Source organism: Nipponia nippon, unplaced genomic scaffold (genome assembly GCF_047370975.1).
Source record: "Nipponia nippon isolate SJK-2023a ecotype South Korea unplaced genomic scaffold, ASM4737097v1 scaffold_4, whole genome shotgun sequence".
In the NCBI taxonomy this organism is placed as follows: domain Eukaryota; kingdom Metazoa; phylum Chordata; class Aves; order Pelecaniformes; family Threskiornithidae; genus Nipponia; species Nipponia nippon.
In genome coordinates, this window is record NW_028262358.1 from 61,953,730 (window position 1) to 61,979,503 (window position 25,774).

Sequence of the window (25,774 nt, forward strand, 5' to 3'; positions counted from 1 at the left end):
GTACCCATACTGTTTGCCATTATATTGATGATCTATTGATTATGGCAGAGTCACAACAAGAAACTGTAGTAGCTACCGAATCGTTGAAAGCGCATTTACAGGACAGAGGCTGGGCAATTAATCCAAAGAAAATACAGGGGCCTAGTACTACTGTACAATTTGGGGGACTAGTTTGGCATGGACAGATTAGAGAAATACTAAATAATGTACAGCAACCAGTCCAGCCATTTCCTGTACCAACCACAGTAAAACAGCTACAGGCCTTCTTGGGACTTTCAGGGTACCGGAGAACTTTTATCCCACATCTGGCGGCATTAATGCACCCCCTGCAGACGTTGACTAGAAAGAAGGTTGTTTGGCAATGGACTAGGCAACAAGAAGAAGCCTTTGATGCCTGCAAAAATGCTTTGATTGAGCATGCTCAATTATACACTCCTAGGCGAGGATATTCTTTTGAATTAGAACAATTCTAGATGATATAGTCTCGTGGGGATTGTGGCAGATGACTGGGCTGAAAAATCAGAAAGAACCTGTAGGATTTTGGTCCAAGGCATTACAAGGCTCCGCTGTACATTAGACCCCGATGGAAAAACAAATATTAGCTGCAGTTTGGGCACTACAAGAAACTGAAAGAATGACAGGCCAAGATAGCGTGACTGTACACATCCCCGTACCTATTCGTGGGTGAGTTACTGATGATATCGTTAGGGCCCATGCAGCATTAGCTGAGGCAGCCACACATTGGAAATGGAAACATTATTTACAGCAATGATTTCCACTGGGAAAACCACATGTAACCACTCCAGACACAACTCTTCTAGGAACTGTATCATTTAATCATATGCCCACACTAGGGGAAACTCATCCCCTTGGAGATATCCCTACATCTCCTGGGGAGGAAGCTCCCTCTTACGATGAGTTAATAGAAGAGCACAAAAAAGATGCCTGGTTTACTGACGGAAGTGCAACACACAGCAACCGCGCAAAGGCAATGGAGAGCAGTTGCATATGCTCCGGTTCCAGGAATTATATTACAGCAAATAGGTGTACAGGCATCTAGTCACTGGCCTGAATCGATTGCAGCATCTCTTGCCATCCTGGAAGGGAAGGCACATTACTTACTTACACACTGACAGTTGGGTTGTATACAAAAGCCTCACAATGTGGTTACCGCCCTGGGCCCAAGAGGATTGGCACATACAAAAATATCCTATATGGGGGGCAGATATATGGCAACAAATTTGGCAATATGTACGAAGGTATCCTTTAAAAGTAAGGTATGTCTCAGCTCATCAAAAAGATGATTTGCTTGAGTCACAAAATAAGAGGGAAGTAGATGATACAACCTCTGCCGAAGTACATGCTCGAGCTGTAAGTGCGCATACAGCTTGTGGACACCAATCAGCTCATACTACACGCGCATGGGACATTGCTCACAATCAAACGCCTCTGCCATTACGTATTTATAAAGCAGGTGCACATAATTGTACTATTTGTACGCAGCTACATTTAAGGGCATTATATAGGCCATAGGAAAAGATGAAATGGGGTCAGTGGGCCTTGAATACCTGGCAGATCGATTACATGGGCCCCCTGCCCCCGTTGAGGGGGTGGCAATATGTATTCACTGCTGTGGATACGGTGTCAGGACTGTTTTTTGCTGAACCTACTGAATATGCTAATCAACATAGCATCATTGAAGCATTAGAACAACTCATTCATCAATACGGACCTCCTCACCAAATACAAAGTGACCAAGGAACACACTTTAGTGGACATAATGTCCAAGACAGCTCAAGGGCTAGAGATAGATTAGATATTCCACATTGCCTACCATCCCCAAGCTAATGGCTTGATTGAAAGAATGAATGAATGGGATGTTGAAGGAGCAATTAAAGAAGCTAACCAGTACTAAAACTTACAACATTGGAGTTCACCTCTTACTAAAGCAGTTTTTTTGTTAAACGGCTGGAATATTCATAATCAAACACCCTATCATTGTATTACAACACCTCCAGTACAAAACATTGCGAGGACTGAAATTCTTCCAGATGGTATATCTCCCAAAATATTAACTACAGGGGAAATGGAATTGTTTACACTAATGGATTGTGTGGTGGGACCGCGACCTATTACTCTAGACATGAAGATTCATATAATAACCCCTGAGAATGCCATATGGTTCTGTACCCCAACTTCTCCTCTTATTTACATCCTCTGTTGATATTAGATTCTCAAGTTCTTTTATTTCAGGTATCTTCAACGAATACCTGTGCCTTATCTAGAGGAGATGATAGCATTGGAACAGTGTTATTGGTGTCACGAACCCAACATCGAATTGAAGTTCAATCTGAAAAAGCGCAAGCCGTAGCTCTTCAATCTGTGTGGGCAATTACCCTACATCAGGTTATCAAACGCGGAGTAATATTAGCTGAAGGAGCTGGAGCGACGGCGTATGTATTACTGGAAGGAGATGACACTCCTGTTTTCCTCCCTTACCGCAGGTTGGCTTGTCGTGCTTTGCAGTCTTGTACTACAAGCACACACCCTGGATACATCTCCACGAGATCAACATGTAAATACTTGGATTTGGTTGGCCTCTGCTGTAACTACCTCATCTGCCTTTTGTATTGAGGGAGGATTAACAGCTGCAGATCTTTTGACAATGGTGTGCTTCACTGGTGCTCCAACCCCAGTAGCTGTATTACGGGCTTATACTATGCTAAGTGCTTTTGATATTAATGTTCCTTATTATTATTATTTTTTCCGAGTAGGTAGTGGCTGTACGCCAAGGAACATTACAAAATCAATTGGCGGTGGACAATCTCCTTCTTCGACACCATAAACACTGCTCCGATTTTCAAGGCATGTGTTGCTTCAGCATAACTGATGAACCAGCCAGCGTAGAGGACGACATTCAACATCCCCAGGACTTAATGCCTCACATGAAACAATCTACTGGTGGTGCCTGGCTGGCTGAGTGGTTTCATGCCCTGACAGGCTGGGTGGGACACCTGATTCAAAGCATTACTGTAGGGATATGTTTATTCCTTTTTCTGTGTGTGTGTATTACATGCCTCTGTACATTACCCTGCCCTACACCCCGCAATGGGCACCTCCAGCTTTGCCAGCCCCAGTGGAAGTGGTCCCTTGAGCGAGGGGGTGGAATGTGGGATAGTAACGGAAGGTTGGCGAGGAGGATTACAAACACGCTCAAGTGACCTGCAGCTGGGGTGTGGAAAAACACATGTATCGTACTAATTGCATGGCAAAACCAGTTGGTTCAACAATCCTCTAGCATGGACCGAGCTCTGCCTGCTTCCCCACTTGCATGCCTCTGAGCTGGTGCTGCTTCAGGGATCCCTCAGTTGGTGAGGTAACAAAAATAAATTTACTCTTTGCATTTCATCTGTGGTTTTGTGGTTGTTCCTGCATACTGCCTGTGCTGACTCACACAACCAAGTAGGGAAAATGTGTGATTATAGAAAGTAATATGTAGTCTGATGGGATATAATCTACATAAATTGTGGCCTTTGTAAGAGAAAAAAAAAAGAAAAATGTGGGGGTTTTGCATAAGAATTACTCCAGTGAATGCCTATGGTAAGAGGGTAATATGACTTTTGCTGTATTACAGGCTAATTCAGACCAGGTTTTGGCTCTGGGCAGTGCATGGTTTAGTTGGTGAAAATGAAAACTCAGTTCCCTAATGCAGGAAAGTTGGTACTAGTTTACTAACTTTATTATTCTGGAGATTCCCTTCGGATTATAGGGACACAAACCATTTGGCAGCACCGCACAAACTAGTCCACACCTGGCAGACACACTCATTTCTGCTCGGTCTTCAGCCAAGATATCCAGTTCCAACAGATGAATTCCACCACTCTGGTGTTTGAGTGGTCTTAGCGGGGGCCTGCAAAGGTGGATGCAGAGCTGATGTGCACCAGGCTCACCGTCTATATTTTCATCCCTTCAGAAGACCAGGTAAGTAAAAACAGCTCAATGGCACATAGAAACTCCAGCAGATGAGCTAAAAAGCATGGAGCTCAAGAAAGCATCTATCTTGGTGTCTTGTTCAAAGGCTGCATTTGCTCCTTTAATTCTGTACAGAGGGCAGTAATACCGCAAATAAATCTAATATAACTTCATTGTTCTGCCATAGTTCTGTGGGCAACAAAATACGAACAGCTGTTTTTCTGTACCTTCACATCTTGTTAGATTCTCTGCTGCATCGGACAGTGCATGCTGCAATAACATGCTCACTGTATTTATGAAGCCTTTCTTCTATGTGGATTTTCTTAGTGTCTTAGAAGAGATGACCTAATACGACAGTGTTTCCCTTAGCGAGGTCACTATTATGGTCACTTTCCTTGAAACTTGAATTTCCATGAAACTGAAAGAAACTTTATATTTTTGAAATTATCTAATTTCATACAGCTTTCACAGAGAGGCCATAACAGGGTGGAAAAGCCAGGAGGAGGAGAAGAAAAGACTCTGAGATCCCATGCAACATAATCATATTACATTCGACTAGTTTCCTAAGTAAACCTTGCTACCCAGCACACCCTTTCTCCTCGGCTACGTGGTAGGCTCCTAGCACTGTGACCAAAGGGAGTGTGTCTGGAGGATCACTACTGGTCCTGAACGTTGTTTGGTTTGTAGCAAGCCTGTTAGGAATGGGAGCAGCTCTCTGTGGGCCAAGCACTTTGCAGACCTGACAAAAAGATTGTTCCTGTCCCTCGAAGGTGTTTATTTGGCTCAGTTATTTTCTCGTCCCTGAAGACTGGAATGAGTTAAATTTACTCACAGGTGGGCACGAGAAAAGACTACAGCTGCCTGTGGGACTGGCAAGGCTAGGCCAGGTGGTAGCAGCTGAGTAATTCCCAAGGAAGTCAAGAGCAGCAATAGCATCTAATTGAAACTAGCCAGACTACCTAAGAAAAATACATTTTGACTGCATAATGATTGCTTAAGGGTTCCTTTAAATCCTGGGAACTCCTTGATTGCTCTGCAAAAACCAGGCCACAGGTGAAATCTTATTACAAGTTAGAGTTAGTTTTGGAGTGAGCTTTGAAAAGCTCCATGAAGGTAGCAGTTGCAGCTGAAGACATCTGTAATGCTGAAGGTTGCTTTCCCATGGATTATCAGCACTGTTTGTTACAGGTATTTTTAAGTGCAGTGTTGAGAGTTACATATTACAATATTTGTTGCTGTTTTATTGACCTAGAACAGAAGTCATTCCTTCTGTTAGAAGGATCCTTGCCTTCATAATATTGTGTCAGGGAAAATTTCTTGTTCAGGGAGCTACATCAAAGCTGAAGAAAGACCTCATACAGTATGGAAAACAGCCATAGAAATCCTCTCAAAATGGCTGTAATCAAGTAGTTTCAATGTAGGTCAAATGTTCATGTTGCTTTAAATAGTATAGGACTTGTCCTATTGATATTTGTTTTTCAGTACAAATTGCATTTAATCTGAAGTTATAACTTTCTGAGTCAGGTGAGCAGTGGAACCAGAGGATGCAATACTTAAAGGCCTTCAAAAGGAAGAAACTGGAAAGCAGATTTAGAAGAAGCTGTGTTAAACACTTCTTCTGGTGAACAGGGTGTGGCTTTAAAGCCTTCTCTTTTTGTTCTTGTCCTTAAGCTGACTGCTGAAAGGACTACACTACCCATTAGCTTCTGTGCCCTTGATTCAACCAACAGCTAGATTAAGGGTGCCCTGACTGTCAGATGTATGGAGGCTGTGGGTTAAAATTGGACAGCAGTAGGTGTTATCTTTGTTAATCACCAGGCTCTGCAAGACAGACTACCTGCCCTCTCTAAAGCCAGACCTGTGAATCTGCTTCTGGATGCCTGCAGTTTTGTGTTTAGTGAATTAAGGTAATGAAAATCAGTGCTGATCGATTCCTGTGGCTGTGCAGCAAAGTTCATGAATCAGCAGGTACTTGGTGACCCTTTCTAGGAAACTGTTGGGGTATCCAAGCTCTCCCCTCGGTGTTGGGGAAAGCACTCCCAGTCCTCCTACGTATACATTACTCGCCTTTTGCTGCCTGTAATGCCTTGTACCTCCTCACGCTGTTACCTCGTTAGGGTACCTGCTGGTCACGGACAGCCCCAAGGAAGGCGTGAGGGCAGAGGACACGGGAGCAACCACTGATGGGGCTTGGAGGCCATCTGTCCCCTCTGCGCAGAGCGGCTAGTGAGGGAAATGGAGACAAAAATTAGTAAGTGCTAGTCTACTCAGAGCAAAATATCTGGTATTAAATATTTACAACTGCGCTGATTTACCAGACACTTAATGGTTCAATACAGCGCTATTGAACTGTCACTTGGGTTTTTGGACGAAGCTGCTGCTTGGTCCAGCACTCCTGCGTGGTGAGACGGGGCAGAGCCGCGCCTCTTCTGCCAGGCAGGGTGGGGTGGCCGCTCCCCTCTGCGCCCTCCTCTGCGCCCTCCGCGCCAGGCTGGCCCAAACGGCATCGTCCAGCGCATTTCCTCTCGCCCTCCCCTGGTCTACAGCTGCTCTCAAATAAAACTCGTGCTTGTTGACTAACATGTATTTAAACCTTGGGCGTAAGCAGTGCTTTTTTGGTACAGGGTCTGCCCTCGAGTAGGTTCAGTGGCTTGTCAGGGGTGCTGTAATGATACAGACAACATATATATTTTGTCAAAATTTACAGTTCAAACCCATGTTAACTGGAAAAATACCAGTTGGAGTAGTTTATGTTGTTGGGTTCTATTACAGTAATTTATGAAAACTACTAAACGAAGGCATAAAACTTTAAAGGACTGGTATAGCGTTGCAGGCACAAGTGGGGGAATGGGAGTCGCTGCAAATTCCCTAAGGCTGAAGAGCTATGAAACGCAGCCTCTCCTTCAGAGTAGCTGTTAGGTGTGGGGATGTCCGATTTCCTCAAACAAGCTGAGTCTTCAAGAAAGTGGAAATTTAATCTCGGTGTCTGCACTGTTAAACATGATGGCAAGCTACCTAATGGAGAGAAGGCCTTTCTGTGCTCTCCTCTTCTGGGAACCAGGAGATGCACACAGCACAACTTGTGCCAGGGAAGCAGATTGTCATTATAATGAAAGTGTTTTCAGCTTTTCAAAAATGGATATAATCACTCTAAATACAAGCCATTTTGGAAATAGTCTTTATCTTCTAACAAAGCTAGAAAATTGTATTTATTGGAAATCAATATGCTTGGTGTAAATACTTTGTAACAGCCCCAGGTAGAACTGAAAATCCGATAATAAATAAAACTGGCTAAACCAAAATCATAAATGTCTCTGACAGTGGTGTAGTCAGCTGGCTGTGGCAGGGGGGGCTTGGAAGGGGTCCAGATACCTGCTAAAATATTTGTATTACTTCATAGGTCTAAAAGGAGATGGTAAGTTTTTGAGGTGATGTAAGCTAAAGAGAGCAAGCTGTTCATGTGGAGCTCTTGGATACACTATCTAGGCATACTTCATGCTTATAGTATAGCTTGCTTGTTATCTCTAAAAATCTCTATTATATATTTAAAATAAGGTATGCATAAGCTAGATAAAGAATAATAGATTAGATAATGAGCCTTCTGACTTACAGGCTGACTTGCAAAGCATAAAATGCAATATCAAACAGCAGTTCTTTCCTTGTGCTCTAGTTTATATCAGGTCATGTTTTTAGGAAAAGAAAGTAGAATTTACTCAGTGCCTGGTTTATAGAGAGTCTACCATAACCACTGGCACGCAGTTCTAGATGTTACCAGTGTGTTAACTTGCTACTTTTGTAATAAAAATATGCTCTGAGGGTCTAAAACTTTATTATTTTATTTTGTTTCCAATGGAGGACTTACGATATGACAGGATGAGACTGCTTGGCCTGTCCTTCTTATGGGTGGGAGTGGCAGGACCATGGCTGCTGAAGGGGAGCACAGAAGCACAGGAGATGTGCAGGACCTCTCAGGCCTATTGGTGTCAACGCCTAAGGGCCATCTCACCAGTCTTGGGTCAGGGACGCCACGGTAGTCGCTTGTGTAGCGCTATGTTCTCTTCTCTGGTTGATGATTTCTGGTAATGCTTAGGAAAAGAGACGCTATGAAGGTCTCAGAAGTGTGCTTTGCTTCATCTGTCTCCATACTGATGTTCTCTGTTTGCTTTGATCTTCCTGCTAGAGCCAAACACTGTAAGGGTTGTGGTAATGGATCTGCATTTTTTTTTCCTTCCATTGCATACAACAGCAGCATTTTCTTGTTTCTGATGACTACAATGTTTTGTTGGTATGTGGATTACACTAGAAACCAGCCAGTTATAGAAATGTTCAGGTTCTGCATCATTAAGAGAGGAAAACTGTACTTGCCAGTAAAGGGGGTGAGTATTAATTCACGGTAGAGTTTATAAGCAAGCTGATTCCCTTCAGGTTGATATCTGTGTCTAAAACATAGATGTACAGTCTTTCTGAAGAAACTTGAGGCCATACTAACATCTGAGAGTGGGGTCAACTGCATTTTTTCCAAACTGGAAGAAAAAGAGAAAGGACAAATGCCACAGAAGCAAAACACGTACTGGGTTTTTAATGGCTCTGCTGCAATAATTTGGCATGTTACTGGCTACACAGGCAGTGAAATGGGTTTGTAGAAATATGCTTGAATTTGTCTGTTTAACCTGTAGTGGAAACTGGTTTCACGCAAAGCACTTTATAATGAAAAACTTTGAGTATTTTATGATACATTATATCATATATATGAATATGATATATTCTGATTATGGGTAGAACATAACACATGATACTTAGTTTTGATGTCTATGGCTGTGGGTCAGTCTATAGAGCTAGTTTCCCTTTCTGTGTTGCTTTTTATATAGCTGGCATAAAAGTGAATTAAACTAAAGGAGAGCGAAGTGAAGAACGGGAAGCAAGGGAGGGGAATGCAAGTTTGTAAGAAAGAGGCTTATTTCTAAATCATTATTACAGAATGGTTCTTCTAAATATCCACTGAAAGTATGCAGCACATATCTCTGATAATAATACAGTGGTTTAATATAAATAGAATAGCCTGTCTCTCTTACTTTACCCAAAGGAAGAAAAGATGACACAGCTCTTTGCAACCACAATAGGAGCTCAGAAACGAACATCTCGGATAAAATCGATTCATGCTTGTACAGAGATTGAGCATCTGGCACCTAATCTTTGCTGAAAACTAGCTCATGACTTGCTGGTTTGTACTTGCCAATGATAAAATGTGTTTTCAAAACAGGAGGGTGTCTGCTTGGTCTGATGAAGTAACCAGCTTGTCCTTCCTTTCCTAGACCAAGGGTGGAACCATTTTGCATAAACTACCTGTGTTGTTTTCCTTTAAATGTCTTTTGAGCAAGAAATTTGCATGTGTGCGAGATGTATATGCATCTTAGTCTACAGAGTAATGGACCAGTCTCAGCAAGGGATTCTGGCAGCTCTTACAGAGAGGACAAGCACAGAGATTGCCCTCTGAGCTTCTGAAAGCCTCCTTAATAAGAGGGGGCCTGTATTGTTCCACGGTTTCTTACTAAGTATAAACAAGGGGTTGTATATACATAATAAATCTCATCATGGTTGTTAGTATTTTCTTAATGGAAAACTGAAATGCAATTACCCTTCCCATCATGATAAGTTCACAACTTGTAAGACTATATGTCTATTAGCAGACATTAATATTTAGTAAGTCCTAATCTTAATCAGATTTAAACAAAAAAAATGTATATAAGGACCTTGTGATTATAAAGTACAATGCCAGGGTTACAGTGATCTCTGGATGCACATGAAATTTCATAGTATCAGATTTTCAAAGAAACAGACATCTGATTTCATACAGAACTTGGAAATGATGAACAAAATTTACTTTGATACAGCTTTAGGGCATAGGAACAGGAAAGGACCCAGAGAAGACATCCGACCCATTCCTTGCTCCAACTAGGATCCTTCGTCACTCCTGACAGCTGTTTGTCTAACTTCTTAATGTGTCTAGAGATGGTGCTGCCAGTGCTTCACTGTACTTTCAGACTGCACTTCACTTTTAGAAATTTCTTTTCTGATTTAATCTTGCTGCACTTTAAGCTCACTAGTACCAGTTCAGATTGCTGCAGGCATGAAGGATGTTTATCTTACTTTGTTTGCCGTTACCTTTTATGTATTTCAAAACTTAATGTCTCTCCTCACTCTTCTCGTCTACAGCCTCAACTCCAACATCTTTCTTTTAGATGGTGTGCTCTAAACCTTCATCTTTCAGATTAGTGGAGCTGAGAAAATTAAAGATTTTCCCCCTACACTTATAGTTGCTGTATTGCCAGACACAAGTTCCTTTCAGATTGTGAGCGCTCCACTTGGATGCAGAAAGTGCTTGCCCCAAGGACCTGATAGCTGGCCCACAACCAGTAGCACTAATACCAGTAACACTGTGCTTACTGACATGTGTGTCACCACAGGCTGATATGATCAGAGGTAGCTTCTAGGCAACAGAGATTAATTTCAGTATGTTTCCATGAGAAGCATTCTCTTTTTTGTTTTACTGGACCTTCTCTTTGGGGTGGAGATTTAAGAGTGAGATGCTGGTTATGTTACAACCTATTGGTGACAATTAACGCGCAAGACTAGCCAAATCTGTGTTGGAATGAGGTAAGGGATACCAACTCCTGATGAAACAAAAAGTTGTCAGTCTATTGGAAAGAATAATTTAAGTCATGGAGATGTTCCTGTTCATTTGGATTTGAGCAAGTATCTGGTTTTAATTGTCTATAGTAACGCAAATGAACAGAAACTATTTGTCTAAGGCAGGATTTGAGAGTTATCTGATAAATATTATGCCAGAGACAACCACTCTATTCTTGGAGAGAATAGCAATTCTTGTCCAGGTCTAGAACCATATCAGGCTTGGTCACAAGAAATATCACTCAACAAGTTATCTTAATTGTAACTAAGGTAACAGGAGAGCAATTTAGAATGATGGGTTTCAGGCGCTACCCTGGTAAGGGTAAACAAGAAATTGTGCTGAAGAACAGTGTAACTCATTTCAGAACACAGCAGATCTTTTAAGGAAAAATATACTAAATTTGATACGACAGCGGCTGAATTTTCAAGAACACCTGTACAATTCTGCTGAAGTTAGGGGAATATACAGACACCAGAGGCAGAAGTGATTTATCTTTGAACCTCAGACCTTTGTACCTTGCTGATTAGGTAGCATATGTTGTTTGGTGTTCTTGTATTTTTCCAGCTTTCCTTGTAGCTGGCAACAACTGCATGTACCAAATATTAAGGAGATAAACAAAATGCAAGGAGACAGTAAAATACAGTACTTTCAAATGCATCAGCAAATACCAGGAACTCATCCCAGACATGGTCTGAAAAGAAAAATGGTTGGTTGAATTTAGATTTGTCCAAAACATCTGCTGCTGCTGCTCTTACAGTTTGGTGACCAAAAGGGAACGTTAGAAAAGGTAACGATCTCAAAAGTGTAGTTCAAGAAAATAATCCCATTTCTGTATTACAAAAGGCAGACTTCTTCTCTTGTTTTAAGGGAACTGTATGACTGGGATCATCAGTTTTGACCTGGACTACTTAGTTACTGTGGTGATGTGATTTGTGCCACTGTTGACATAACAACATGAAATTTAACTACCTGCAGCTCAAAAGTGACCTGTCTTGCTTCTGCTGTACAGTGATGATTTCTTCTTCCATTATTGTTTTGTTTTGTTTTCCCCCCAAAGAATGTGGTATGTTCACAAAGCAGGACTGGCTGATATTGACACCTCATGATAGTTGCTGGAATCACAATGTGCAAGTCAGGACAGCCTCTGGGTTTCGGAGTTACACCAAGACTGCATACAACATTATGTAGTAGTTATTGTTTTGGCAAGCCACAGACAAATGTAATGTCATGGAATAATGGACACCTGCAAGGAAGAAGCTGTCATAACTTTTGAGGCTGTCAGGATCTGTAGTAGCCACCTTCCATAACCAGAGCATCTGTCAACATAGTGAAAATGCTATCCTGTAAGAAAGGATTAAAGATAACATACACCATTATCTAAAAGTCTGCACGTGCAAGCTCTCCTGAAACTGAACCACTGGCACCAATGCACTCGAATGAGATTCCCTTTGCCCTAGTGATGAAGGGGAAGGGAGTATAATGTCGTTTTGAAATACAGAACAGATTTTTTTCTTTGTGTATTTGATTTTATTAATTTTTTTCCCCCAACTCTTTCACACGCTGCACCAAATAGGTCACAGGGTTTATTGCTGTAGACTTGTAAATTGGAAAACAAGTCAAGCCCGTAGTCTGGAACGTCGGGACCTTGCAGACCTTGGCAAGCCGCTTGCAGCAGCGGTGTGAGCGTGCTCTTGTGCGGTGCTGCTGGAGTCTTCCTCACGCAGAGCAATGAGGTCTTCTCTGGTTGTCCCCATTGTTCAACTGTGATAAAAGGCAGCCTTTCTCCACAGTGCACATCTGAACCTTTGGGGACAGTCGCTGGAAATTTTGTAGAGGTTATACATTTATTTGCTTTCCTGAGAGCTGTTGCAATCATTCCAGAGCACTGCAGAACAATGTGCTGTTAACACACACGGGTTGAGTAAATCAGCTTGTCAAGAAACTCAATTAAAAATAAACACATAAAAAAGAAAAAGCCAAACTGGAATAGGTATGTGCTAAAAGCCCTTTTTGTGACTGGTGAATCTATAGCGTAATTCATGTTTCCTTGTAGCTGAGGGATTGCAGAGGGACAGATTCCTACCTGTCCTTAAGTTTAACCCTTGCATGACACGCTCTGTTAACTGGAATATCTGTGTTACCAGTCTGGGACCGATTTGGTGCTACACTGTGTGTGTACGCTTGCCACAAATGGAAGGTGGAGAATCCTAGGATGAGGCGAAGAGACTCATTCCCTGTTACTCCAAGTTTCTTCCTTCATTAGTTCATTGGTTTTGTGCCTCATTTGGAATCTTTTTGCTAATTTTAAAGGCCATAGCAGTTCCACGTTTGTGCCTTGAGAGGGGCTGCATGCTTCAGCTAAGGTGCTTCCGTAGGAAGTTTATTTGGTGCTGCTGGACTGCAGCGTGCTCTCTTCATAAGGAGGCACGGGATCTGGAGAGAGCTCAATGTGAGCTTCGTCCATAGACGTCTTCATGGTGGCCTCCTCGTAGGACGGAGGCAAACACACAGTGAGGAACGTGGCATCAGGGAGCAGCGTGGAGTAGTGGAAACTCTGTTCGCTGTTCCAGGGCAGCACAGAAAGGAAATTGGACACATCGTGCTCCGGCAGGGCCTCGGGGAGGTCGATGCTGAAGATCTGCCCCTGCGGAGTGGGGCGCTGGCAACGGCGGTACAGGAAGAGCAGCAGGAATGCCAGGAAGAGCATCATGGTGGCAGGCAGTATGATGCACAGAAATGGTTCTATGTCGTCTTTGGTTGAACTTGTCTGTTGTCTGCTCTGTAATTAAAGCAAGTAGGTAGTGTGTTGAATTCCTGGAGACCTCTTAATTGGAGAGAAAATACACACTCTCCACCTCACCCTGCTATCAGCTACCCATTGCTTTTCCAAGTTACTTTCCGTCTGCATTAGTGGCACTTGAACAATATGTTTTGCAGGCTCATGAATTGTCAAATTCTATTTCCTGGTCCATTAAAAACAAAATACTTTGACAACTAGAGACAAAAGAAATGGAGAAGTTGCAAAGAGCGGGGGGTTTCTAGGAAACCCTGTCTCCATGGGTGGAGAAAAACAACAACCGGGAACTGTATGTATTTTGGTGTGACATTTTATTACTCTTGGATTATGCTGGGACCAGTCCTCTTTGCGAGAGATTGGTTAAGCTTTTAAAACCTGGGAGAACACTGAATTGCAGAGGAGTAGGGGTGGTGATCCACCATCTAGTGTTGTTTCTTTCCATTTGGAAAACTCTACTGTTTACTTCAAAGAACAAATATTACAGCAACTGTACCTTTCATCAGGACCCGCTGCCTACAATAGCTGTTCTTGGGGCTGTTCTAACCTTACAGGCCAGCCCCAAATGAAACATGGTGTGTCAGGACAGCCTGGACTGGGGCTCTTTCTTGAGCTTGTACTGTCAGCTATCCAAGAATCATTTTCCCTGTTTAAAATTGTGGAAAAAGAACTTCTGGTGTAAGAGTAATAGCAGCTGTGACTATTCAGTCACCTTAATCTCCTGCAAAATATTGCACAAAAAGCCTCTGTCCCACAGCTTTTGAATTGTGCTGTGGTGTTAACAGGAGTTACAAGCTTTGGTTTTTTTTAAATGATATTTGTGCTCTTCTGTTGTATTAGCTTCACTTTTAAAATTTAATATAGCTTATTTCCAGTCTGACCCTATCCAGCTCTAGCTTCTAATAACTGGATCTCATTCAGAGTCTAGAGAGGGGGAAAACCCCAAACCCTAAAACGCCACGTATTATCAACTCATTCCCTTTGTAAGTACTCAAAGACTGTAATCAGATGGCTTTTTCACATTTTTATGGTGAGACTAAACAGATCAATGGATCAGATTTCTTTTATTTTGAACAAAGGGAGCTTTTCAAGCTAGGAGAAATCAAGTGGTTCTTTCCTCAAAGCATTTGGAAGCAGGGATGCAAATGGGCTGTTTGCAGTAATGGCTTTGTGAAAGGGGCCAGTAACTCCAGTGCCCCCTTCTTAGTCTACGAAAACTTTCTCTGCTTATTCTTCCAAAAATCACAGTCATCCTTTTAGCTACAAAATCACACCGTAAACTACGGTCAACTGATTATCTACCAGGCATTTGTTACCTCTCCAATTCTTTGTCATATTACGAAATTCTTAGTATGTGGTCATGCCTAAGAAAAAGAAAGTAAATAATGGGTTTTGCCTTCTAACAAATAGTGTAGGGGAGACTTCTGCTTTTTTCCTGAGGTAATGTGGGTCTGAGGCCAAAGCCATTAAAGTAATTTCAAAATACATTGAAACTATTGAGGATTAGCTATTAAGCTTTTTTCCCCCAGCTGTCTTTTACCACAAAAATGCATACTAAAGAACTATCTCCTATTTACTGATCATTTCTTATTAAAGAGTTTCTGGCAGTACAAGCTGTTATCTTACTTGACCATTAAATGAGCTACAGGAAACAGCAGAGTTGGAAGAAACTGTTCAGCTGTTATTCTAGTGCAGGTGTTAAATCATCTTTAAAAAATGAGGGGATTTTCTTAAAAATGCTTGTATTATTGCACCTTAAGATGTGCATAAAACTTCACAGGAAAATGAGAAAAAGCATTCAGTATTGTTTGTGCACTACGTATATTGAGACTCACTGATAATGTTATGTTACCAACACTTTTATAATGAATATTTAGAAGAGCTGAGCTTATACTGGACAGCATTATTCATGACCAGTGAAGAGCACGTTTTTGATATCCAAGTGTAAGTTCTGGGTTTAATTTGTAGGGAGCGGGCTTTCAGTCGGGTGGCAGCGGTGTTCTTCGGATCTGAGAGCTGTGCAGTACTGTGGTTGTCTGTGAGGACAGAAGGTGAGATTGCCAGTGTTTCTTACATGGGACTAGTAAAAGGTATATAAAGCCCTGATTCTCTTACCTTTAAACTCAGTGCAACTTCCCTATGAATTTCACTGAAAGGAGGTTCATGTTTTAAATAGTGGCCAAGGACGCCGTATCCTTCGTGTGCTGGTGGAAGCATGGACTAGCGTTATGGTTGCCTGACATGTCCTGTTGTAAGACATGGCCTCATACAAAGACTGAATTTCTGATAATCCACAGGGTGGTGAGGAGACAGAGGAGGGGCTGGTGGGTTGGATGTGGATTTGAAGTGAAGAGCTGTGGGCTCATCAGGGGAGGGCAGAATGGAGAAAGGTGTGGATCAGAATTGTGCACCAGCATGGATGAAGAGCCTCGGCTTGTGAGGAGGATGCACAAGATGCAAAGCTGCGGGGAGGAAAGCCAAAAGGGAACCGAGAATGAGGGCGGTAGGATTGGATAGGACTGAGAAGAGAAGTCTGAGGAGCAAATGGTGGGGCTGCTCTCTCACTGCACCAGTCCCATTCTCTTTGCAGAAGAAGAAAAAGGAAAGGGCTAGTAACAAACTGGGAGGCAGGGGAAGGAAAGGTTAAGCTTGATGGAAGGAATTAACAAACGGTCTTGGGTCTCGGGGGAATACTTTACTCCAAAGCCTCAACTGGAACCCAGCAGTCTTGGGTCTTGCAAAGAAATATCTGTCAACAGAAATATGTAACATGTATTATTGTTGGAGGGTCCAATTTTCATGTAATGGTATGAAAATGGAAGAAGAGAAACTATTTGTAGTATAAGCTAGCTCAGATGGCCACAGTCTGTGAAACAGGTATAAAAGGACAACCTAGATTCATTTGGGTGTCAGCGTGGTTATTGGGCTGAAAACTTTTTTTTTTTTTTAAAGCCCTCCAAGAGTAACCTATAGCATTGCTTCTAAAGTTGCAAATTCAAGCCCTCAAGACTGAATACATGCCAGTGTTTTGGAAATCTGTGAATCCTTAGTTCGATCCACAACACACATCATTTTTAATTATGGTGTTGTGTACAAAGTGTCTGCTCTAGGGTTGTGACAGATTGCTTAGGGAAGAAAACTGCAGTACCTCAGGGTAATCTGTTGCAGAATTTGTAGAGTATGTAGTGACTGAGTTGGGAGACTGGGGGAAGAGAGAGGACTGTCTGCTAGTTAGGGATCGGGAATGTTCTTCTGGGGAGCTGTATTCCTCTCTCTGTTACTGAATGCTCTGGGGGAGCAAGACAGTTCAGCTGAGGTGTTTGTTGTGGGCTATTCGCTAGTTATACCTCACTTGGAGTGCCTGGGTTGAAATCCCTGGGTCTGGTCTGCAGAAATTCTGCATCTGCGTTGCTGTCTCTGAAGGTGAAAGAGCTGTGCCCTGAGCCTGTGAGTACTTTATTACACTAAGGGATCTGGGCAAAAATGACATAGGTAATAATGAAACGGTTCATATCCTCTTGTATTCCCTGAAGTCATCAGGCAGTTGGACTAGATGATCGTTGTAGGTCCCTTCCAACTGAACTATTCTGTTCTGTTCTGTTCTATTCTGTTCTGTTCTATTCTGTTCTGTTCTATTCTATTCTATTCTATTCTATTCTATTCTATTCTATTCTATTCTATTCTATTCTATTCTATTCTATTCTATTCTTCTACTCAAGATAACTACACAAGTGCCTGGTGACAAACTATTCAATAATGTGTATAAAACAAGACATAAGAAATTTGTTGTTTGAAGGAGATGCAGTAAATAAGACCCTGGGCTGTATGCTGAGAAAGTTGGGGAAGAGTAGCACGTTGAATGGCTAGTAATGAAGTGAATACCATGTCCCGTGCAGTTGTGAAAGAACAGTAAGTGTGTCTTACTACGATCTGCAAAATAGTAGCATGTGAAGCAGGTAGGATTAAGGATTGGGTAATATGTTTTTCTGTATGCTAACAGGTGACATTAAGGACCAGTTTTCCTCAGTCTGTGTTTCAAAGTGTCCATAGCTTTTTAAACACAGCTAACGTTAAGCCTTAGCGTTCCTATTTGGGTGAAATAATCTGTAGGCTACTTAGTGTATTATTTGAGTTGAAATTGTTTGTAACAAGTTAATATTGCCTCACAGATGCCCAGAACCTGAAGCATAAATCACAGTGAGTCATTACATGTCCATTTTGATACTGCTTCCTGCCCAACATTTTACATGGACTGATTTTACATTGAGACGTAGTTAAAAAAGCTGATTAACTTCTTGCAGGTATATCCAGATATCTATCAAATGTATTGGGAGACAACTGAGCAGTGTGGTTTTGTGCCCATTTCTGGGACAAGTGGCTAAGGGGCTACTGAAGGATGTTGCAAAGATCTTGACATAAAGACTTGGAAAAGCTTATAGTCATTAAAAAAAAGATTACATAACCTGTGTGTATAGGTATCAGAAATAGCTGTCAGAACTGGAAAATAAAATGATTTAGAAATGAAACTGAATCTTCAGTAATTGAAAACCAACTGCAGAATACATATGAAGTAAAATCCTCTACTGTTTAAGACCTGGAAGTTTCCAAACCAAGCATATGAAGCGACTGAGGGCATTATTTGGTAGTGTTTTCTTGACTGGTTTGGTTTTGATGCTGCTGCTTCACTGGAGGTCAGCGTGCTCTGCCTGTGCCGTCACAAGCAGCTATTGTCGGGTTTGTAATTGACAAAAATAAGGCTCCGACTTCCAGCATGAAATAAGCCCCAGGCGCAGAAATACAAGGAAAATATCCTTTATAAAGAGAGAGGCAGAAAAGGGCATGGGGGTAAAAGGGATTATGTTTCTAGAAAGTCCTCTGTTTTCCCAGAGCTGATTTTTAGTAGGATGCTTTGGCCATTGTAGGCTCATGTTTATCCTCTTCCTTCCATTTATATCTTTGCCGGGACTGAAGCAGAGGGTCAGTTTTCCAAAACACTGAGCACAGAATTGAAGTAGGAAAACCTTTCACTGGTTATCTGTCTGTCTACATTTTTTTTTAACGTGCTGAGCACGTACAGTTGCCAGCTTACATATAACGTGACCCATATCAGTTTAGATGAGCTTTTACTCGTGCCTGTTGGTTAAGGAATGAAATGCCGAGTGCAGCCTAGTTGTATGGCATTTCCATGATGAGTAATGGAACGGGTGCAATAGAATTGAACAGAATTGAATTGAATTGAACTCTGTATAGACAAAAGAAGCCTAGAACCTGGCTTTGAAGGGAATGACCTAATAAGGCCAAACATGAGTCTAAAGAAAGCTTTTATGTAAGGATAGAAAAGCGAAAGTTTATTTCATTTACTGAAATTCCCATTGAAGTGATTGATTGGTGCTAGGATTTATTATGATATTGTTAATGATTTGCTAGAGTACTTAGAACTTTATTAAAATAATTTTTATTAATACAGCCCATAGGTATACTAATATCTTTGAAGTTGAATCAGGAAACCAGTACTTCTGAAATGTTTTAAGTGGATTTGGAGCAAAGTCTGCTTTGAAGTCATTAGGCTGTGGTCCATGCATAGGTGCTTTTCCAAGCTCCAGCCTGCTTTTTAATGCTGATTCATTATTGCTTGTAAAAAGCAAAATCATATAATTCTGGCAAATAGAACAACATTTTGATGTGTTTTTGTATACATTAATAATGACACATAATTTTAAAGTAAGCCTAGATTTACACTGATTTTTCAAATACTTGTTAGAATGTGACTCTGGTGATGCTGTTTGTTTGTTTCTCACTGTCAGGCAAAATCAGTCTCAAGGTGTGAAGACATTGCCATTGCCATTCTAACTCTGGCAATGTTACTGATGAGTTAGACTGTGTTAAAATTGTAGAGGCATTTAAAAACTACTTTTTCTCCTGTTTTGACCCCCCCCTGCCCCTACCCCCCGTTATTTTACAACAGTACACTTGATAGCTAAGTAGCGTGGCCAGTTAATTTGCTAATGTGACTTGACTCGGACATTTACTGGGGATATATATGCACCTTAAATTATTATTTACGATCAGAGAAAAACCCGTTTGCTATCTCCCAGACAAAGCCAGAAAGGCAGGCTGTGTTTCGATCTCCGAGGGCTGCTTCCCTTCCCCCACTGGCCTGCATGTGATGCTCTCTCACAGAAGTAATCAGCGTGCAGCTTAGGGAACAAGAGTTCATTGCTGACTGCTACTGACTCTTAACATCTGCTGAAAGGCTTCATGGGACCAGATCCAAAGCGTAAACATGTATTTAAAAGAAAGGAAATCAAGGAATAGCAGAATGCATTTTGCTTAAAAGAAATAAACATCTTTACCTGCCGCTCTAGCAAGATTTTTCCATCTAATGTTTTTCTTTCCCCACAGATGTGTTTAAAACAACTTAACAGCGCTAAATAAATGCTCTGACTCTATGCAATTGAGCATTACTGCTTTGATATGTCTCAATACCCAGGTACTTACTCTGTGCTATACACCGAGGCATTACACAGATGTACACACACATGCAAAGTCAAAGGACATGCCACAAAGACGAGCAGGGGGGTACAGACCTGAAGCTCGGTTTCCAGAAGCGGCCCATCTGGTTCACTGTTTAGCCAGTCGTAGTTTCCCCTGTCAGCGTGTCCAAATTTTCTCCAGCTGCTGCCTAAGAGCCACCTCATGCTTTCATTAACCTGGTCTTCTGTCTTCGTGCCTCCACCTTGCTTCACTGCTTGCAAATGCGTCCCCGCCTCCCAGCCTTGACCCAGCTGGGCTGCTCTCGGCTAATGATCCCTCTTAAATGATATCCTGTTTGTAGTGGAAAGGAAAAAAAGTAGTTAGACACCCCCCCCCCCCCCTTGTCAGGAAGCCAAGCGAATAGATCTCAGAGCCTCTCTCCACTTCCAACTCAATCTCTCTGGATTTGCTTCGGTGGCCTACATTACCAGCAAAGCTGGCATCAGGTATCAGGGAGCCGGGGCTGATGATAGCGCTCTGATTGGAGCACTCCCTGCATTAGGATTATTAAAAAGGGAATTTGCATGTGAATCTGGGCCCACATGGTCATGACTCCATGTGGATAAATAACGCTGTATATTTAGGTATCTACTAAACACTTTTTCCAACAAAATAAAATAAATAAAACCCACGCCTCTATGTCGGGAGTGAAGGTTCCCCCTCAGTAATGTAGCGTGAGGAAGAACCATGACCCAGGTAGGTTTTTCCTCCCTGTTGCTGGAACGTACCGTAAATAGTGAGGGCGGTTTCTGGGTAGAGAGGCAAGGACGCAACGCTAAATGCTGTGCTGAATTATTTAGCAGTGTTAGGATGTAGATGTTAATGATAAATCCAGAGAGAGAGCTCTGCCAGGAAAGCTTTGGTCACTGAGAGTATATGGTTGCTTTCAGTAATAACGAGTTGTCAGTTCAGTTAAATCAGCATTCGTTTACAGCTTTCTAGGATACGCCTTGTTAAATGGCAATTGTTTTGAAAGAGAAGCCTTTGTGCTGTTTATCCAGCAACAAATGTCAGTGACGTATGTTAACCTCTGAAGGGAGGAATATTTAAGTTAAAAGTTGAATCAAGGTTTAACTCTTACTGAAAAGTTGGAGGTGTCTTTTTCTGCCTTGCTGTGAGTAGAGGGAGAGGCTGGTGGTAATACCTCATTCAACTCTGGTGTATTTTGCATGGTTTCCCAACTCTAACCTGTTCAAGCAAGAGTTGTGTTTGGGACTGATGGTACAAAATTGGGGTTAGAATTGTGACCTCTTCTTTCTTGCTTGGACTTCCTTTCGTCAACGCTTCTTTCGAGCTCACAGCTCCCAGAAAACTGTAGACCTAATTCACAGCAGGCTGAACTCTTGCAGCACCAACAACGGAGGTCAGAAGTGCCAGCACTTGATGTTTCTAATGAAAGGACTCTGGAATAGCCTGTTCCAAGGCTGGTTGTGATTCCCTGCAACTACGGTGTGCACGAGGGGTTTACCCTGCAGGTGCACCTGGGCTGTGGGAAAAAGAGGAGATTGTTTGATAAATCTATCCCATTTTGTTACCGAAGTTGCCAGCTGAGCAGTGGATGGGGAGCAGTAATATCAAATGAAGGGTTGGTCTTGGTGCTGAAGCAGCCACATCGGTCGTCAGAAACTGGCCACCGCTCTTGCTTCCGCTGAGGAGATCCTGTGTGAAGTCAGAAGGGTCACCTCAGCAAAGCCTTTGCAGGCTTATGAGAAGACTCTTCCTTTCCTGGGCTTGTCATCTTGGAAAGCACTTTCAGAGGTGCTGCAACCAGAGTCCGGGAGAGTTATGCTATGAATTACCACATCCCCTGAGAAGCCAGGTCCTAAAAGTGGCTTAACAGGTCACACCAAGACCCCTGACTTGATGTCTTGACACTTTGTATGGAAGCAGAAATGACAACCATCTTTCCCGAACTGGTGTTAAGAAAATAAATTCCTTAAGGAGTCTTGTGACTGTGTAGCTTAAATCTGTCATCTCACGTGCAAGCAGGAAACATTCATATGTTATCTTAATTAGGGTCTTAATACAGCCCCTAAGAGTATTAATGCTATTTTTAAAAGCTTGCTGTAAATTTGCTTTGGGACTCTGTCATGAATAATGAGGAGAAGTAAAAAATCATGTCTACTTACAGTATAAACACCCTTTTCAGCATCCTTGGGTTATAGTTAGATGAATTTTAGCCAAAATAAGGTGTATACTTTTAAGACTCACTGACCTGATTTATCAAGTGCTGCTTTGAATTCTTGACCTCTGGCAAATGTTTAAGAATGACTTAATTTTGTAGAGCCAAGGCCAAATGGGAATCTAGGGAAATGTGGTGGCTTTTGTCATGCAGGTAATTAGAATATAAAATAACAATTGTTGCTCTGGCTTTATAACTAGCAGACGCAGCAGGAAGATTACTGAGAGCGGTGGGGATACCATCTTTCTGCTGCCAGTGGTCAGATGCTCGTTTGACATGCTGCCTTTGCAGGGAAGATCTGCTCTCGTGCAGAACGGAAAGTACCATTCAAGAGTGTATTTGTGATGACAAACCTGTCACAGATTTCTAGCAGCTGTGGAGCACACATAACACTTATTTCTCCTTCTCACAAAGAGTTCATAAATACCACCAGAGCCTGGGCATACGGTAGTGTGGAAGCTGGGAGAAGGAACATCCTCGAATCCAAGCCCTGTGGCCAGATGCCAGGCGTGCTACTTTGAAGTGTGGGGGAGGTAGACCTTAGGAGGTCTTCAGACCTTGACATGGACAAAACTCCCTCCCTCTCCCTCCCACTGGCTTTGTTCTTTGAAATAGTTTAACAGTTGCCCTCTCAAATAATCTGGAGAAAATAGCTGGCATGGAATCTACCACCAAATTGACTGAAGTTTGGTAAAGGTTTGTAAAACGACGACAGCATGATGTTTTAAATTATGCGACAGCATTGCTAATACCACTTCCAGTGTTCTAGCAGGGAAGCAGGGAGAGGCTTTCTGAGGAAGGCACGGCAGAAAATAGGCACCTCCACTGGCCTCAGTATGAAGCTCAAACTGTCTGTCATAAATAATTCATCTTTCTGATTTGCTGAGATGTTTGAGTTCTAGGCTGTATTGCCACTGGTATTGGTGGGGAACAGAATATCCACGCTGCCCTAGATGCCTTTCAAATTTCTTGCTACTTTTTTCCCCTCAGTTTCTTTTGCCGCTTTCCACAGGCGGCGGTGAACCCTCCCTGCTGGAATGACTGCGCTCTTGGGTGTGAACAGTGCGGAACTATGAATTGTAGTGGGTGAGGTGTTACCACTTGTAAATGGTACTGTGTTAGCTGGTGTAGATTTATCGGATGAAGTGGAGGGAGATCCTGTCTCTTGCCTATAACCAGCTGATAGGTGCTTCTGTGTCCTTCAGGCAGGAGTAGTGTTGGCTCCTGTCCATTCCTTTTCACTTGGGTAATTAAGCAATCCATAGTGATGTGCTCTTTTTTTGGTAAATTTTTCATGATATTGAGATTTTGGCTTTGCTTTTTTGTTAAATGTCAATACTTTTGTTTTTCAAAAAGAAAGAACCTTCTGAGAGCAATCTTTTCTCCCCACAAAACTAAAACCACTGTCACTTCAAAGGGTAGATACAAGCTGGCACAGCCCCACTAAAAACCAGTATTCTGGAGAGCAGCATTTGTGAACAAGCTGTGCATACTCATGGCCTGTAGAAATGGAGACAGGGAGACCCAGTTACAAAACGTGTGTGCTGGTGCTACGAACCTTGGTGTAGGAACAGCACCGGCCATGGGAGCAGGAGGGGGTACTGCTGAGCTATGGATCCGATGCTGCAGATGAGTAGCTGAAAGCAAAAGCTTTAGAGAGAGTGCCAGGGACAGACCTCGGGTCACTGCCAGAGCAGGATCGCCTCCTGCAGAATATCCCTTAAAGTTTTGTGAGTACAACAACACTTGAAGAACTCAGGGGGCCATGGCGGAGTGCTGGTGACTGACCAGCATCCGTCTGACAACCTTGTCTAGAGCTTTGGGGTTTTTATCATTTATTTTTTTGTAGTTTCTGTCAAGCTGGGTTTAACCGCCTTCACTTGCAGTTGGTCATCCTTACCCTGAATTCTTGTTTTCTCTTATTTAAAGTCTGCCGGTATGCACTGTATGGTTCCTATTTAGCCAAACTACAGAAATTCTGGTTGTTTGGGGGGGTGGGGGGGTGGTTGGGTTTCTTGGTGTTTTTTTTTTTTTGTCTTCAGCCCAGGTTGCCTTGTGTTACCACTCAGCCATCTTGTCAATACTGTGTCAACCTTTCAGGGCGCTGGGACACCAAACAACCTGCTGTACAAGAGTGAGCTGTTACCTTTTGACTTGGACAGCAGCCGGCGCCTGGTAGAGACGGTTCGGTGCTCAGGGGGACTGGCAGCTTTCCCTGAGCCGCGCTGCAGGGGCTGAGGCGCCCGATGCCGTGTCGTGCGGTCCCCTCGTGCAGCCAGGTGCCCGCGGCGTCGGGGAGCCCGGTCTGTCCTGCAGCCGCTGCCCGGCTGGCAGAGCCCGTCCCAGCAGCGCTGGCCAGCAAAATCCTCAATGTCCCTTTGGGCCTGGGTGTGTGGTGACCTCTGTCAGCGTGCCTCTGGAGAACATTTCTCTCTCCAGAGAGAAACTTTTTTCGGGGAATTTAACCTTGAAAGGCATGACACGTTTTTTCCTCGCTGTCCTAAACTCCGTGTGTGTGTGATTGAAGTGTTTGGTAATTGATTTCGGTGCTACTTCATGTTTTGGGAAAGGGACGTTGGGTTGTGAGGGGTTTTTTTGAGGGAAGTGGGAGTTAAATGTTCGGGCATGTTTTCAATTTTCAGGCTGAGATACGCCTGTTTTATTCATTCCGCCCTCCTGATGTTGTCAGACACCTCTCCTCTTGGTGCTCATGCTGGTGGAAGTTGTGCTGCCAGCCTGGGCTCTGACTCTCTGCTATCACAGTGCAAATTTTGCTGTTGACTCTGCACAAAGTGGCAGATGTTAAGCTCTGTGTATCATCTTGCCTATCACAGATAAGTGGGCTGTGGGCCAGTTTCTCGCTATTCCTCCTATTCAATGCAATTGAAATCAAATGAGGGGATTTTTTGTTTTGTTTGTTTTAGTAAAGCCTAACTCAGAAAGCATTTACCTGGCATAAGGAATACACTGTACAGACAGCCACAGCGGTTCAGTTATCCCGGTATCTGAACTCCAGTTGCTTGAACATTTACGCAGGCTAATTCATCCCAGGGCTGTAGCCTCCTGGTGGCTGCGTGGCTTCCTGCCCTGGAGCCCATGGCGTGGCTCGTTGGGTGCTGTGCCTTTGGTCTTGAAGGAAAAAAAATTCTTGACTGACTCTGCTTCTCTGTGAGGGATTCTTCCTTTCAGGCTGTCACCTGCAAATAAGCACCCTTTGCTTTTCCAACGTACATAAAAGATTGTCTTTGCAACTTATGCTGACTCAAGGCTGTTATTTTCATCAAAAATTAAAACTGAACTTCATAGCGCATCACCTAGCCAAAAAAAAAAAAAAATCTGAATTTGAAAAAATAATTATATATGCACAGAGTGTAGGAATAGGAAAGAGCCATTCAATTTATGTAATACTACTTCCACCATTTTGCCATAACTTTCCTAAATGTGTTGCTGAGTTCAATTTACTTTTGAGTGATTCAGGATTACCACTGTTCTGCCTGGGAATCCTGAACTTGAACTGAAAACTGGGCATGACCTATAGGTTGTCCTGTGCCAGTAATAAGCAAGAGGAAGCAAAGGTTAGGTTGACATTGGGAAGAAAGGTGGA

At 42.6% G+C, this 25,774-nt stretch overlaps 1 protein-coding gene across 1 annotated transcript; it reads right to left on the reverse strand.

The window, feature by feature from the left end:
* Window positions 1–13,018: 13,018 nt before the first annotated feature.
* Window positions 13,019–20,152, reverse strand: SMIM28 (small integral membrane protein 28). The gene is given in 3 exon segments (XM_087773463.1): window positions 13,019–13,048; window positions 13,050–13,439; window positions 20,042–20,152. Coding segments are annotated over 3 exon segments (531 nt in total).
* Window positions 20,153–25,774: the final 5,622 nt, after the last annotated feature.